We start from the raw sequence: 17,881 nt of genomic DNA on the forward strand, positions 1-17,881 counted from the left end.
CTGTGGCATATGGAGATTCCCAGGCTAGGGGTCTAACTGGAGCTGTAGCCACCGGCCAACAGCACAGCCATAGCAATGCCAGATCCGAGCCACGTCTGTGACCTACACCACAGCTCACGGCAACACCGGATCCTTTACCCACTGAGCAAGGCCAGGGATCAAACCCGCAACCTCATGATTCCTAGTCAGATTCGTTAACCACTGAGCCACAATGGGAACGCCTAGCCCCTTTTAATTAAAGCAGTTTCTTTATGCAAAATGTCTTAGTGATCAGTGATTGCTCAAGTGAAATTTAAAAAACATGACTAAACAGAAGAGTAAAACAGGAGTTCCCGGAGTTCCCGTCGTGGCGCAGTGGTTAACGAATCCGACTAGGAACCATGAGGTTGCGGGTTCGGTCCCTGCCCTTGCTCAGTGGGTTAACGATCCGGCGTTGCCGTGAGCTGTGGTGTAGGTTGCAGACGCAGCTCGGATCCCGCGTTGCTGTGGCTCTGGCATAGGCCGGTGGCTACAGCTCCGATTGGACCCCTAGCCTGGGAACCTCCATATGCCGCGGGAGCGGCCCAAAGAAATAGCAAAAAGACAAAACAAAACAAAACAAAAAAACAAAAAAACAGGAGTTCCCGTTGTGGCTTAGAAGAAATGAACCTGACTAGTATCTGTGAGGATAAAGGTTAGATCCCTAGCCTCCCAGTGGGTTAAGGATCCAGCGTTGCTGTGACCTGTGATGTGGGTTGCAGATGCAGCTTGGATCCCACGTTGCTGTGGCATGGTGTAGACTGCTGGCTACAGCTCTAACTTCTCCCCTAGCCTGGGTACCTCCATATGCCACAGGTGTGGCCCTAAAAAGACAAAACAAACAAACAAAAAACCCAGAAAAGTAAACAAAGTATTGAACAAAGTAAGACAAAATGTTGAACCATAGCTTTCCATTGAGTCAAGAGACTTGTTCTAGTTTCTTCAAGAATTCAGATTTGTATGTAAAATGCCTAGAACTAGTTCAGCATATGGTGTTCACTCAGAAAAGGGCCACCTTGGAGTTCCGGTTGTAGTTCAGCAGGTTAGAACCCAACTAGTATCCATAAGGATGCAGGTTCAATCCATGGCCTTATTCAGTGGGTTAAGGATCTGGCATTGCCACAAGATGTGGTACAAGTTGCAGAAGTGGCTCAGGTCTGGTGTTGCTTTGGCTGTGGTGTAGGCTCGCAGCTGCAGCTCTGATTTGACCCCTAGCCTGGTAACTTCCATATGCTGTATATGTGGCTCTAAAAAAGAAAAACAAAAAAAGGGCCACCATGAATAGCTGTACTAGAGAAGGCCATTTACAGCCCACAATTTTAGGATAATAATAATAATTAAAGACTCAAATTAGTTGCATGGAATTACCTTTGTATGGTTTACCTGCCAAAGAAGCTCTTGATTCAGCTTCTCACAACACAGTATTCCAAAGAGAACAGATCAAGGGAAGGGTACTTCTAAGAAAAAAATTTATAACAGCCCAGGTTGTAATTGTGTGCGGAGACTCAGTGAACTGGGTTTGGGCAGAGTTCACCACTCCAACTAATTATTGTGATTGCAGCTAAGCTATCTGAGGTCTGTGTTACATTCTCCTTCAACAACAACTGTTTTCTTTGCCACAAATGGAAGAAGTGTCAGGCAGGATTTGACTGACTATAGGGTAAAATTACAACATCAGAGATAGGGAAGGATCAAGATGGTAGAGGAGTAAGACCTGGTGCTCACCTCCCACAACCACATTAAAAACAAAAACAAAAACAAAAACCCATCTACATGTAGGACAATTCACACAGAATGTCTACTGAATGCTGGCAGAAGACCTTAAACCTCCAAAAACGGCAAGAAACACACCACATGACTGGATAGAACAAAAGGAAAAGAAAGAGAGAGAGAGAAAAGGAATCAGGATGAGACTAATACTCCTGAGAGGGTGCTGTGAAAGAGGAAAGAAACCCATACCCTGGGAAGCCACCTAACTGATGGGGAGATCAGCTGAGATGGAGGGACCTCAAAGTCAAGGAGAAAAGTACAGCATCTGGACTGAGGAGGGCAAAGCAGAGTGAGAGCCACACAGATGGTCTGCACCACCGCCCTTGGACACCACAACCTGAGATGCTTGGGTGGGGGCTGGACACTGTGACTCAGGCTCTGAAGAATAAGAGAAATATAAGCATAATGAAGAAGCTCAGGAACCATCCCCAGTTAAAAGAACAGGAGAATTCACCTGAGGGAGCAAACAATGAAACAGACCCCTGCAATTTAACAGAGTTCAAAAAGGAGATACTGAAAATACTGAAGGAATTAAGAGTGAATATGAAGGAATTAAGAGTGCATATAGGAGTTCCTGGCGTGGTGCAGTGGTTAACTAATCCGACTAGAAACCATGAGGTTGTGGGTTCGGTCCCTGCCCTTGCTCAGTGGGTTAACAATCTGGCGTTGCCGTGAGCTGCATGCGGTGTAGGTTGCAGACGCGACTCAGTTCCCACGTTGCTGTGGCTCTGACGTAGGCCAGTGGCTACAGCTCCGATTGGACCCCTAGCCTGGGAACCTCCATATGCCATGGGAACAGCCCAAGAAATAGCAAAAAGACAAAAAGACAAAAAGACAAAAAAAAAAAAAAAAAAAAAAAAAAAAGAGTGCACATAAACAGTAATGCAGGTTACTTGCAGGTTACTTTAGAAAGGAACTAGAATATATAAGGAGGAACCAAGAAAAATTAGAAAATTCATTTGCAGAGATGCAATCTGAGTTAAAGGCACTGAAGAGCAGAATAAATAATGCAGAGGAACAGATTAGCAACTTGGAAGACAGAACAGTGGAAATCATCCAAGAAGGACAGCAGACAGAAAACCAAATGACAAAACATGAAAGCAATATAAGGGATCTATGGGATAAAACAAAGTGGGCCAATCTACGCATAATACAGATTCCAGAAGGAAAAGAAAAAGAAAAGGGGATTGAAAATATATTTGAAGAAATCATGTCTGAAAACTTTCCAAATTTAAAGGAAATAGATATCAACATACAGGAAGCACAAGGGCTCCAAACGAGTTAAACCCAAACAGGCCCACACCAAGACATACTGTAATAAAAATGGCAAAAGTTAAAGATAAGGAGAGGATTCTAAAGGAAGCAAGAGAAAAACAAAGACTTGATTATAAGGGAACCCCTATAAGGCCATCAGCTGATTTCTCTGCAGAAACACTACAGGCCAGAAGAGAGAGTGGCAAGATATATTCAAAGTTCTAAAAGGGAAAAATTTGCAGCCTAGAATACTCTACCTATCAAAAATATCATTTAAAATAGCAGGAGAAATAAAGAATTTCTCCAACAAACAAAAACTAAGAGTACAGCAATACTAAACCCATTCTAAAAGAATTACTGAAAGGGCTCCTCTAAATAAAAAAGTAAGAAGAAATAGGATGGAGGAACTCACAGTTGGAAAGCAATCACTTAAGCCAGTATACAGATCTAAAATGAAAAAAACCAAACTATTGTAAAAGCAATGATAAACACAAGGAATAGCAAAAGAACAAACATAAAGATGTTGAAAAAGGACTTTGAAATCATAGAATGTGGGAAGGAAAGTAAGAAAATCTAGACTCTTCTTTCTTTCTTTCTTTTTTTTTTAGAATGTGTTTGAGCCTATATGAGAATCAGGCTAAAGTAAGCAGATATAGGAAGGGCTTAACACACTTGAAAAACAGGGCAACCACAAATCAAAACAAAACATCACATTCACAGAAACTAAAAAGAAGAGGACACAAGCATAAAATAAAAGGAAATCATCCAACAAAAACAACAACCACAAAAAGAAAGGAACAAAGAAGAAACATAGAATCAACTGGAAAACAAGGTTTAAAATGGCAATAAATACATATTTATCAATAATTACCTTAAATGTTAATAGACTGAATGCTCCAATCAAAAGACATAGAGTGGCAGATTGGATTAAAAAAAAACAACAAGAGCCTACAATATGCTGTCTTCAAGAGACTCACATTAGGGCAAAGGACACTCATAAATTGAAAATGAGCAGATGGAAAAAATACTTCATGAAAATGGAAAAGACAGGAAAACAAGGGTTACAATACTCATAACAGACAAAATAGACTTTAAAAAGGCAGCCAGGAGTTCCCGTCGTGGCGCAGTGGTTAACGAATCCAACTAAGAACCATGCAGTTGTGGGTTCGGTCCCTGCCCTTGCTCAGTGGGTTAAGGATCCAGCATTGCCGTGAGCTGTGGTGTAGGCTGCAGACGCGGCTCGGATCCCGAGTTGCTGTGGCTCTGGCATAGGCTGGGGGCTACAGCTCCGATTGGACCCCTAGCCTGGGAACCTCCATATGCCACAGGAGCGGCCCAAAGAAATAGCAAAAAGCCAAAAAAAAAAAAAAAAAAAAGGCGGCCATAAAGAAAGACAAAGAAGGACACTATTTAATAATAAAAGGATCCATTCAAGAAGAGGATATTACAATTGTCAATATATATGCCGCTAACATAGGAGCACCCAGATACATACAACAAATACTAACAGACATAAAAGGAGAAAGTGATGGAAAAACAATAGTAGGAGACTTGAATGCCTCACTCACAGTAATGGGCAAATCCTCTAGACAGAACATTAATAAGGCAACAGAGATCCTAAACACAATAGAAAAGTTAGACTTAATTGACATTTTCAGGACACTGCACCTAAAAAATCAGAATATACATTCTTTTCAAGTGCCCATGGAACATTTTCAAGGATCAACTACATACTGGGGCACAAAAGTAACCTCGACAAACTTAAGAGTATAGAAATTATTTCAAGTATCTTCTCTGATCACAATGACATAAAACTAGAAATCAACCACAGGAAAAGAAATGAGAAAAAACTGACTACATGGAGACTAAACAACATGCAACTAAAAAACCAATGGGTCAACAAGGAAATCAAAAGGGAAATTTAAAAAATACCTCGAGACAAATGATAATGAAAACACAACCATTCAAAATCAATGGGATGTCACAAAAGTGGTTCTTAGAGGGAAGTTCATAGTGATACAGGCCTTCCTCAAAAAAAGAAGAAAAATCTCAAATCAACAACTTAACCTACTATCTGAAAGAATTAGAAAAAGAAGAACAAAACCTAAAGTCAGCAGAAGGAGGGAAATCATAAAGATCAGAGAGGAATCAATAAAATAGAGATTCAAAACACAATAGAAAAAAAATCAATAAAACCAAGAGCTGGTTCTTTGAAAGGGTAAACAAAATTGACAAGCCTCTGGCCAGACTCACCAAGAAAGGAGAGACTCAAATAAACAAAATAAGAAATGAAAAAGGAGAAATCTCAACAGATACTGAAGAAATACAAAAAACCATAAGATAATACTATGAACAATTAGAAGCCAACAAATTTGACAACCTAGAAGAAATGAACAACTTTCCTAGAGACTTACAGCCCACCAAAACTGAACCAAGAAGAAATAGATCGACTGAACAGACCAATTACTAGAAATGAAATTGAATATGTAATAAAAACACTCCCTACCAACAAAAGCCCAGGACCAGATGGCTTCATAGGTAAATTCTGCCAAACATGAGAGTTTCTCTTTGTATAAAGGAACTTGTACCCATCCTTCAACTTTTCTGAAAGGTTGAAGGAACACTCCCAAAGATATTCTATGAAGCCACCATCACCCTAATCCAAAAACCAAAGATACTGCCAAAAAAGAAAATTATAGGCCAATGTCTTTGATAAATATAGATGCAAAAATTCTCAACAAAATTTTAGCCAACTGAATTCAACAACATATAAAAGAGATCATACACCACGACCAGGTGGGATTCATTCAAAGTTCACAAGGATGGTTCAACATATACAAATCACTCAACATCATACAACACATTAACAAAAAAAAAGTGGGGGAAAAAATGTAATTGTAATGTATACATGTAAGGATAACCTGACCCCCTTGCTGTACAGTGGGAAAATAAAAAAAATTATAAAAAAAAACAACAAAAAAACAAAAAAACACATGATCATCTCAATGTATGCAGAAAAAGCACTTGACAAAATTCAACATCCCTACATGATAAAAATTCTTACCAAAGTGGATATAGAGGGAACATACCTTAACATAATCAAAGCCATTTGTGACAAACCCACAGCAAATATAATAATGGGGAAAAGCTAAAAGCCTTCCCACTAAAATCTGGAACAAGATAAGGATGTCCACTCTCACCACTTTTACTCAACATAGTACTGGAAATCCTAGCCACAGCAAGCAGACAAACAAAAAAAATAAAAGGTCTCCAAATTGGAAGAGGAGGTAAAATTGTCACTCTATGCAGACAATAGGATACTACATATAGAAAACCCTAAGGACTCCACACAAAAACTACTCGAACTGATCAATTAATTCAGCAAAGGAGCAGGATACAAGATTAACATATAGTTGTTAATCAGTTGCATTTCTGTATACTAACAATGAAATATTAGAAAAGGAATATAAAAAATATAATATCCTTTAAAATCACACTCAAAAAATTAAATACCTAGGAATATACCTGATTAAGGAGGTGAAAGACTTATATGCTGAGAACTACAGAACTACAAAATATTAATCAAGGAAATTAAAGAGGATTCAAAGAGATAAAAAGATATTCCATGCCCCTGGATTGGAAAAATTAATTTTGTTAAAACGGCCATACTACCCAAAGCAATCTACAGATTCAATGCAATCCCTATCAAATTACCCATGACATTTTTCATAGAATGAGAACGAACAATCCAAAAATTTATATGGAATGATAAAAGATGCAGAATTGCCAAAGAAATCCTGGCTAAAAACAAAACAAAACAAAAAACAAACAAACAAACAAAAAACAAAAACAAACCAACCAGGAGGCATAACTCTCCCAGGCTTCAGGCAATATTACAAAGCCACAGTAATCAAGACAGTGTGGTACTGGTACCAAAACAGACATACAGAGCAACGGAACAGAATAGAGAACCCAGAAATAAACCCTGACACTTATGGTCAATTAATCTTTGACAAAGGAGGCAAGACTATAAAATGGGAAAAAGATAGTCTCTTCAGTAAGTGGTGCTGGGAAAACTGGACAGCTGCATGTATAAATCAATAAAACTGGAACACACCCTCACACCATACACAAAAATAAACTCAAAATGGCTTGAAGATTTAAATCTAAGATAAGACACCGTAAAACTCCTAGTAGAGAACATAGACAAAATATTCTCTGACCTCAACCTTACAAATGTTTTCTCAGGTTGGTCTCCCAAGGCAACAGAAATAAAAACAAAAATAAACCAATGGGATCTAATGAAACAAGCTTTTGTACAGCAAAGGAAACCATAAAAAAACCCCCAAAATACAACCTATAGAATGAGAGAAAATAGTTTCAAACAATGCAATTGACAAGGGCTTAATCTCTAAAATATACAAACAACTTATATACAACTCAACAGTAAAAAAAACCAAAAACCCAATTGAAAATGGGCAGAAGACCTGAATAGGCCTTTTTCCAAAGAAGATATACAGATGGCAACAGGTAATGAAAAAAATGCTCAACATCACTAATTATTAGGGAAATGCAAATCAAAACTACTATGAGGTACCACCTTACACCAGTCACAATGGCCACCCTTAACAAGTCAACAAATAACAAATGCTGGAGGGTGTGGAGAAAAGGGTGCCCTCCTTCACTGTTGGTAGGAATATAAACTGGTACAATAGCTATGGAAAACAGTAAGGATGTTCCTCAGAAAACTAAATATAAAACTACCATATGACCCAGCAATCCCACTCCTGGGCATATATCTGTTCAAAACTTTCATTGAAAAAGATACATGCACTGCTATGTCCACTGCAGCACTATTCACAATAGCCAAGACATGGAAACAACCTAAATGTCCATCAACAGATGAATGGATGTGGAAGAAGATGTGGTACATATACACAATGGAATCTACTCATCCATAAGAAAGAACAAAATAATGCCACCGGCAGCAACATGGATGGAACTAGAGACTCTCATACTAAGTGAAGTAAGTCAGAAAGAGAAAGACAAATACCATATGATATCACTTATATCTGGAAGCTAATATATGGCACAACCTATCTACAGAAAATAAACAAACTCATGGACATAGAGAACAGACTTGTGGTTGCCAAGGGGGAGGGAATGGGATGGATTGGGGATTTGGGGTTAGTTGATGCAACCTCTTGCATTTGGAGCAGGTAAGCAATGAGATCCTACTGTCTAGCACAGGGAACTATATCTAAATCATTTGTGATGGAGCATGATGGAGGATAATGTGAGAAAAAGAATGTATATATATATAAATATATATATAAATATATATATAAATAAATAATAAATATATATAAATAAATATATATATCTATGACTGGGTCCCTCTGCTGTACAGTAGAAACTGGCAGAACATTGTAAATCAAGTATAATAGCAAAAATAAAAATCTTACTAAAAAATAAAGCAAAGCACAATAAAGTGAGTTATGCCTGAAAAAATCATAACATCAGTTAGTTCAGAAATAATAATGTCTTAGCAACTCAACGGTCTCCGTGTTGAGGTGTAGACCACCTAGAGTAGATGATTAACACTCATCTCAGTAGTAGAAAGATCTTAAGGCACTTGGAGGTTTAGGGGCAGACCCATATCCTAATTAGTTACTTGACTGGGTCATCATTCTTCCTACTCCAAAGTTACAGTCTTTAAATAATACAGTATCTTTACGATAGGACAATATGCTGCCACTGATGCTATCAGTGACCACGCTCCTCCCCAGAAGAAGGTAAAATGCTTTATGTCTGTCAAGCAGTTTAACGACAATATGGGGAAAACTGCCCACTTCCTTGAAAGTTTCTGTTTTTAGGGGAGAATTTTATATAAACATATCTAGAAACCAGGACTGGGGATCAGATCCGTCTACAACCACATGCATTTTGACTTTTGTGATCAATGCAAAGAATTTAGCAATTTTTGTACTTACAGGAAATCTGCTAACACCCATTTCAAAGATTCATTTCTTAATACAGATGAAATCTAGTTTCTCTATAATAAGGTGATCATGTAATCTATTACCCAAGTTGGGGCACTTCTGTAAGTGGAAGGGGATGCTATTAATAATTGCACTGGGATAACAGGTATTGACCAGAAAATGCAGGTGGGATGTACAGTCATATAAATTTACAGTAAAAGTAAGCTGGTAATTAAGATGGAAAATTGTGTAATTTTCTTAAACATAAACACACATACAAAAACACTAACCTGTAATCTTCCTATAAAATAAAAATCTATTTTCTCCTCAAAGTAAGGGAGTTTCACTTAATTCTGGAGTCTTGAAAAGTCAGCATCCAAATTCAATGGAATGTTTTCTTTTAGGTTGGGAATTTATCAGGTTCCACATGAAGCCTTCAAACACGAGCTCTTCAAAGTTAGATATGCAAGATAAGAGGACTAATGTTGGTATTCCTATTCTAGTGAGCATCCACATTTAAAGTGTAAAAGGGCTGAAATCTTACCAAATTAACAGAAATGACAGAAGAAATAACATACACTATTTGTTCTGATCTTTGGGAAAGTCACTTATGGTTAATTCTTAGAGCTGTGACATAGAACACTTGGATCTCACTTTTCAACATACACTGTAAGAGAAATTCCATTAGTGGAGACTGGCATTTAAAGGATTCCTAGGAGTTCCCATGGTAGCTCAGTGGAAACAAATCTGACTAGGAACCATGAGGTTGCAGGTTTGATTCCTGGCCTTGCTTAGTGGCTTAAGGATCCAGCGTTGCGGCTCGGATCTGGCATTGCTGTGGCTGTGGTGTAGGACAGCAGCTACAGCTCCAATCGGAACCCTAGCCTGGGAATCTCCGTATGCCGAAAGTGCGGCCCTAAAAAGACAAAAAAATAAAGGATTCCTAAAACAAGAGATGATAACTAATTTATGATGTGATCCTAAAATCTAGTCCAGCACATAAAAGGACTCTTCCATGTGAGACGTGGAAGTTACTATGGGGAATCAGTACTTGACGAATCCGAACAACTGTACCAGCAGGGGGTACTAGAGACCAAAAAAGAACAAAGTTGTTCTCCCCAGGGTGGGTGAGCCAAGACTACAAACCACGCCTGTCTTCTATGCCCAATGGCATATTTTGGCTTTTCTGCCAGTTTTTTCCCTCTGAACATCTGCCATCCTCCCCGGCCCCAAACCCTACCATTATTCGAATATCTCCCTCCCAAACACCTCTCTTCTCCTGCAGACACCTGCCGGCCCACCCCTTCCTTTACACATACTTCCTACTCCCGTCTCCTTGTACCATTTACACCACTGTTTTAATCAATTATCCCAAAAGAAACATTTTTATACAGCCTATTTATAGTGATAGGGACAAGAATTATAATTTAAGGTTGCTTCTATTTCATTATTCTCTGAAAAGTAATTTAATTCCATACATCCAACTTTAAAAAAAAAAAAAAAAAAGATTTTCAGAAGAAAAGTTAAATGAAGCCTGAGTTCAAATGCCTGCGAATTTCTCAGCAATCCCAGTAAATTCATTTCTGTCCTGATGGTCAAGGCTGGCTTTTAATTTTTTGCCTTTGTCCTATATTCCACATTCAGGCATGTCTGCTTTGTTATCTGTCACTTCCATGTATCTGTCCTAAACTACTGCCTTCTAGGCCAATGTCAATCCTTTGTCTTTAATCTCATTGATTAAATTATTTTGCAGCTTTAATGAGGTAATTCCCATAGCACATAATTCATCCATTTAAGGTGTATGATGGCTTTTAGCATATTCAGGGTTGTGCAACCATCACCCACAACCCAACAAGACACCCCGCACCTAACAGCAGTCACTCTTCATTCCACCCCCAACCTCCTCCACCCCAGTCTGAAGAAACAATCTATTTTCTGTTCTCTATAGATTTGCCTATTCTGGAGATTTTTTTGCAAATATAACCCCACAATATGTAATCCTTTGTGACTGGCTTCTTTCATGTAATAATGATTTCAAGGTGCACCCATGTTATACCATGTGTCAATACTTCATTATTTTTCAATGCTGAATAATATTTAATTATATGGCTATACCGCACACACGTGTTTTATTTATCCAATCACCCGCTGATGGGCATCTGGGTTGCTTCCATAGTTTGGCTACTATGGACAATAGTGCTCTGATGGTTTGTGTTATATATCCACATATATTCTGTGTGGATATATGCTTCCATTTCTCTTGGGTACTGTTATGAGTTGAACTATACCCCCCAAAAAAGATATGTTGAAGTTCACCTCAATACCTCAGAATGTGACCTGATTTGGAAATGGGTCTTTACAGAGTTAATACTATTAAAATCAAGTCACAGGGTAGGCTCTAGTCCAATAGTGTTGGCATCCTTATAAAAGCAAAAATCTGGACAAGAAACAGAGACACACAGAGAGAATATCACGTGAGGATGGGAGGTGATACTGTTGCATCTACAAGCCCAGGAATGTTAAAGATTTCTTGCAAACACCAGAAACTACAAAGGGCAAGAAGGGATTCTCTCCTAGAGCCATTAGAGAGAGCAAGACTCTGCCAGTACTTTGATTTAGCATTTCCAGCTCCCCGAACTGTGAGAAAATTATTATCTATTGTTTTAAGCTCCCCACCCCCCCGACCCCCAGGTTTAGGTACTTTGTTAGAACAAAACTAGGAAATGCATCCAGGTATGTACCTAGGACTGGAATCGCTGGATCATATGATAACTCCATGTTTCACCATCAAGAAACTACCAGCTTGTTTTCCCAGGCAACTATGCCATTTGATTGTTTTTCAATAAATTATTAACAGTTTCAAAACCTCCCTCAAACATAGAAAGTCAGCTTTTCGACGCATTACCTTGCCCTCCACAGGCAGTCCTCCCTCCAGCCTCACCATGGTGACAATCTTCTCCACCACCACTTGTTTTGTTGTGTTTTTTGCTTTTTAGGGCCACTCCTGAGGTACATGGAAGTTCCCAGGCTAAGAGTTGAATCAGAGCTGTAGATGCCAGCCTACACCACAGCCACAGCAGCAATGGATCGGAGCTGTGTCTGTGACCTACACCACAGCTCACGGTAACGCCGGATCCTTAACCCACTGAACAAGGCCAGGGATCGAACCAGCGTCCTCATGGATCCTAGTTGGGTTCATTACTGCTGAGCCATGATGGAACTCCTCCACCACCATTGGTTAACCTTCCTATTTCTTTTAAAAAAAGAGGAGTAACAAATGATTCTGCACTAACAGCAGGCATCTAAAATAAGCTATCACTGGGACTTCGGCATCTCAGAGCTCTAAACCTGAAGATAGGGAAGGAGTAAATGGTACTAGCCAGCAGGAAACTGTCTTTAAAAGGAGGATTTCCTAGCTGAGCTGGGGAAGAAAAGAGGATCCTGAGGGAGCTGATGGCATCTTCTTTAGGGAAGGGAGCCTGGCTGCAAAGAGACCTAAGACCCATCTCTGGAAAGAAGGACTTGGCATGGTGAGACAGAACACATCTTCTGCCATAAACTCTGAAATCCTGAATTGCAGTGTGTTGTTGTCCTAAGAGGAGCCTCAACTCCTTTTCCAACAATAAAGTCCTAGAATCCAGTAATGATGATGCTATATATAGGTAGCGAATCAAATATCTAACTATTCTGAACAGCAAGAATAAAACCCACTATAGAGTTGAGTAAATAAGATATATACACACACACACACACACACACATATATACACATATACACACACGTACAAACAGATCAAGCACCCTATCTGGCCAGTAAAGTTTTTGACAGCCAGCTAAGTCTGTAGATTTTAGATCTCTGCACAACTAATAGATGGCAGGTATATGAGAAATGACTTGGCCCTTGGCCATGTTATAAAAATTCGGGGGGAGGGGATACATGCTAAAAGGTTCACGTTAAAATCTCATAAAGGTCATTTCATTTTATTCACAATAACCTTTCGCTTATTTCATGTGCAACGTCGACCTTTTCATTTTTCACAGCCTCGTACAGAAAAGTCAGGCAGAATGAAAAGGGAATGCTGGAGAAATGCATGCTAATGCCAGTGGGCTGACTGCTGACGGGGACGAGAGGAAAGTTCCAGACAGGGCAGATCCTTCAAAACGCACAACCGTCCAGGATTATTTAGTGATGGGAGAGAGGAGGGAGAAACCCCTGGAAGGTGTCACAGTGCAGCCCATCACCGCTGCCTCAAACTGAGGAGCTGCAGTGCTCAGAAGGGGTCACGTAGTTCATCTTACTCAGGAGGAAGGTAACAACAAAGTACTTTTAGAACACAGCATCAAGGAGTTAAAATTAAGGCTACCGATTATCTCCAATTAAGGCATCTTTTTATTTTCCTGCCTCCTAACTTTCTCCCGGTCAATGACTAAGCCTGGTCTGGAAAGAGAACACTGAAACAAAGCCATTCGACGGAAAATCCAGGTCTGAAAACACAGCAACAATTGTTTCAAGTTGGAAGAACTGAACAAAACTGAAGTCTTTACTTATCTTGAAAGACTCAAAAAAAAAAAATTTTTTTTTTAACCTGACATACCATTTCCACAAAATTTCCTCCCTCCCCAGCCTCGGCTTATCTTGTTGCAACAAAAGCCACATGATCTTTTAAGGTCAGTGGTTCTCAAAGTGGAGGACCCCAAGCAGCAGTATCAACATCACGTGAGAATTTCTTAGAAGTGCCAAATGATCAGGCCACACCCCAGGCCCACTGGTTGAGCAACTCCAAGGGCGGGGCGCTACCAGTGGAAGGTGGAGCCCTCCCTCCAGGTGCTTCTGAGGCTCGTTAGAGAATCAGAGCTTCAGTTCCTAACAGGCCCCGGGATTTCTGATTGGGAGAACACAAAGATCCTTAAAAGACTGAAGTAACAAAGGGTAATCAGAAAGGAAAGTCTATCATTATGCAAACTATGCCTTGTTAGCTTAGAAACCATGTCCTTTCTGGATTAAGGTCCAACTATAACAGTAGCAACCTTTAATAAGTAGTAGCTGAGTTCCCATCATGGCTCAGTGGTTAAGGAACCCGACTAGTACCCTGAGGAGGCAAGTTCGACCTCTGGCCTCGCTCCGTTAAGGATTCGGTGTTGCGGGGAGCTGTGGTGTAGGTCGCAGATATGGCTTGGATCCCGGATGCTGTGGCTGTGGTGTAGGCCGGCAGCGGCAGCTCCGATTAGACCCCTAGCCTGGGAACCTCCATATGCCGCACGTGCGGCCCTAAAAAAAAAAAAAAAAAAGACAATAAATAAATAAACAGTAGCATAAAGATGGTACCTTCCAGATGTTTCAGGAGTGCCCGGCTGCTATTTCCATGGGCAGATATCAGGATGGTTTTACCACTTAATACTTCAGGAGCAATCCTTTCATTCCAATAGGGAAGGAGTCTCTCCAGAACATCCTTCAAGCTCTCGGATCGCGGCAGCTGATCCAAAGGCACGTCGCACACTTTGTACCTCCGGTCGTTGTAGATTTCGTGGAAGTAAGGATGGGACTCCTCAATGGGCGGTGGGGTTATATTGTAGCTCCTTCTCCACAGCCTCACCTGCTCCTCACCGTGATTCAAAGCCATTTGCTCCCTGTTGAGACCGATCAAGGCTCCATAGTGACGCTCATTGAGACGCCAGGAGCTTTCCACGGGAACCCACTCCTGCCCCAGCTCTTCCAGGATCAGCCAGGCTGTATGGATGGACCGATTAAGGACGGACGTGAACACGAGATCAAACTCAAAGTTGAGCGCTTTGAGTTGCTTCCCACAGTTCCGAGCTTCCTCCATTCCTTCACTGTTAAGTTTCTGGTCCACCCAGCTACAAAAACGGTTCTCTTTATTCCAAGCACCCTCTCCATGTCTCAACATAATCAGTTTGTACTTGGACATCCTGACGGCTGAGCTTCCCTAGTGCTTTCCAATGGGCCACGGTTCAGTGACAGCAACACATCTAGAAAAGAGAAGAAACGGCACGTATGTCATACTTTTCATTCCACGGACTCCCTGGGAGTGGAAGCACAACTTTACGACAGCCAGTTTCTAAAATACGCTGAGATGATTCCTTGAACAGTTGTGAAGTCAGACATCCAGCAGCTCATGCACACTGTGGCCCATACAGGCCGAGTCTACAAATAACTAATTCCAGGGAGCCTGGCTGACTTAAATTTTCTGATGCCTGGATAGTATGTTAATTGTGTGACATAAAACAACAGAACACTTCATTCTAATGGCATGCCGTGTTTCCACCAGATAAAAAAGGCAGTTTCTGCTTACAGAAGAGAGGATACAACAGAATGAGTAGCAGGTGTCCAAAAGGACGACGAGTGGTGGGAAACACCCAGCTCCTACAGCTGACTTGAGATGGGAAGCATCCTAATCACTTTGTTTTCCCCTGGATGGAGAGAGGAATACGGACCAGTCTCACCTTATTACAGACGTTATTAAACATGTTAATTCAATGAACTACCACATGTATCTGGTATGTAAATCATTGATTGGTGACAACTGGCTCTTCATACAGTCGGCTCAAAATGCCACAGGCTACATGTATAAGAAAATCTAAGGTTCAACATTTAAACAACACCAAAATGATTTAAATTGACATTAACACCTAATATGGTACTCACCTAAGTAACTGCTCACCTGCCTCAAGATAGTTTTTGGCAGAAATAAATCCGGATGCAAAACAAGCTATCCAATTAAGCAGCTGAGAGATGCTGCCTGTAGAAAGAGATTACCAGGAGCAGGTCTGTAGCAGCGAGAAGCAGCACACTGATAAGGAGGCCCCATCTCCTCCACCCAACCCTTCCGCTGTCCTACACATGCCAGCCACCTCTCAGCAGGAGAAGAGTCTAGTAAAGCGGGACAGACAACCCTCAAGTGTTTCTGAACTCCCCACATTACGCCAAACGTCTGCTGAGCCCACTCTGTCCCAAGGAGAACCTCCGGCCTGGCTGCGTCCGCCTGCCTCGCTCTCCTTCCAGTGGACAGACATCCACCAGGACAAACGTCGCTCTGTTTCTGTGCCAGCGCTGTCCACACTGGGGAGTAGAGATTATGTGAACACCAGGCCTGGTCTTCTGCCATTCTTGGCAGCTTCCATTAATGGGAGATTTTCTGAACCACTTAAGCTGTGATTCACCCACAGTTATATAACCATCAGTGATAAAGTTAACTGGAATCCAGATCCTGCCGTAATTCCTAGAGATTCTGAAAGGAGTGCTGAGAGGCTTTAAAGCACAGCTTCCTAATTCCAGGGGAAAGCCAACAAAGGGCCAGAAGGGGAGAAGATTGAGGTGGTTGGCAAGTGACTGAATCAGGTTTATGGTTAGGTTTATGACTTTCCTTTCTCATCAGGCAGCAGATCTGATGCTCTATTTAGAGCCTGTGGAGCAGGCAAGCATCAGGTCACCGGAAGAGCCTGGGCTCAGAACTCAGTCGAAGTTACCTAGAAGAACTGAGGCTTTCCGTTTCCGGAGGGAGAGCAATGCCTCCACCCTCAGACCAGGTGGGCATCGCATGGCATAAGAACAGAGGATGGGGATGAAAGACAACAGGGCAGCGCTTGGTCAGGTGATTACTGGCGCCTGGAATCGGAACAGTAATGAAACTAATGGAGCCCAAGCTTCAGGGACCCTCACTTGAACCAACTCCTTCTAAGGGGCTGGGAGAGGCCAAATAATGAATTCGCATGGATGAGAGAGAGAGTGTGTGTTTAATCAGACACTAATGGGTTTTTTGTTTGCTTTTTTTTGGGGGGGTGCTTTTTAGGGCTGCACTTAAAGGTTATGGAAGTTCCCAGGCTAGGGACTGAATCAGAACTACAGCCATTGGCCTACACCACAGCCACAGCAAACGCAGCATCTGAGCCTTGTCTGCGACCTACACCACAGCTCAAGGCAACACCAGATCCTTAATCTACTGAGCGAGACCAGGGAACGAAGCCACATCCTCATGGATACTAGTCAGGTTCATTAACCACTGAGCCACAAAGGGAACTCCCCTGCATTTTTTTTTCAAGAGCCCACTCCAATCTACCTAACAGTAGAAGCTTTAGGCCCACCAAAAACTGGATACACTCCCATACAACATTTACTGTTTTGTTTTTTCGTGGCGGTGGAGGAAGGAGATGGAGAAAAGAGAAGCTGTCAATTGTTTCTCTACCTCGGCCCTTACTGGATCTTGTCAAGCAAGAAGCACCTTGTACTAAATACTAAGGTATTTTCCCTTCAAACGAAGAAAGTGTAATGGATAAATATTGTAGGTAGAGTCACTTCATCATCTTTTGATTATGAATTATATGGAGGGAACAAAACACATGCAGTTAGAACATCACAAACCTTCAGGCATCTACCACTGAGCTTTGCAGTATTTTAATCTGCTGTATTGGCTTACTTTGTTTAACAAATAAAACAATTCCTGTTTCTTCCCCTCAATATATAAATACACTTACTGGAGCAGAGAAACAGTATTACAGCCACAAAGACTCTACAAATACACAACCTGTCCGTTACCCTAGCATGTCAAGGGTGGATACAGGATGAGGTACCAAACCAGAGCATCTGTCTCAGGTCAACAGGAACTCACTTCCCTCTCTCCTCCTTGCTCTCAACTGACTTTCCCCATTTAATTAACTCCTGAATATTCATAGAGGAGCTATTTCGGCTTATAGCTTGCAGTCTTTACGATTTTAAGATTTTAATCATCGAGGGAGCTGGTATGCCAAGTGTTTACCAACAAACACAACACTATAGTTGGTTTCATTTAAAGTTTAAGGCAGGGGCTGCAGATCTGTTAGCAGCAGTGCCGCTGGGCTGCAGGG

General features: G+C 41.1%; 1 protein-coding gene across 18 annotated transcripts in view; it reads right to left on the bottom strand.

Moving 5' to 3' along the window:
- Nucleotides 1-17,881, bottom strand: part of BPGM (bisphosphoglycerate mutase) — a 62,992-nt gene that overhangs the window by 36,484 nt on the left and 8,627 nt on the right. For 15 of the 18 annotated variants that reach the window (XR_014833761.1, XR_014833763.1, XR_014833762.1 and 12 more), the window contains exon 2: nucleotides 14,349-15,010. Coding sequence is in view for 2 of the 18 variants with exons in the window: in XM_021079176.2 (XP_020934835.1) it covers nucleotides 14,349-14,949 (601 nt within the window). In the remaining 16 variants the exon portion in view is untranslated. Of the gene's footprint in view, nucleotides 1-14,348; nucleotides 15,011-15,686; nucleotides 15,731-17,881 lie in introns of those variants that run through there. The other 3 variants (XR_014833769.1, XR_014833770.1, XM_085005413.1) reach the window with 1 other exon arrangement.

Source organism: Sus scrofa, chromosome 18, assembly GCF_054392235.1.
Source record: "Sus scrofa isolate SSC_HxYL_T2T_F1_AM1 chromosome 18, Sscrofa_HxYL_maternal_Yorkshire_Landrace_v2.0, whole genome shotgun sequence".
NCBI classification, from domain to species: Eukaryota; Metazoa; Chordata; class Mammalia; order Artiodactyla; family Suidae; genus Sus; species Sus scrofa.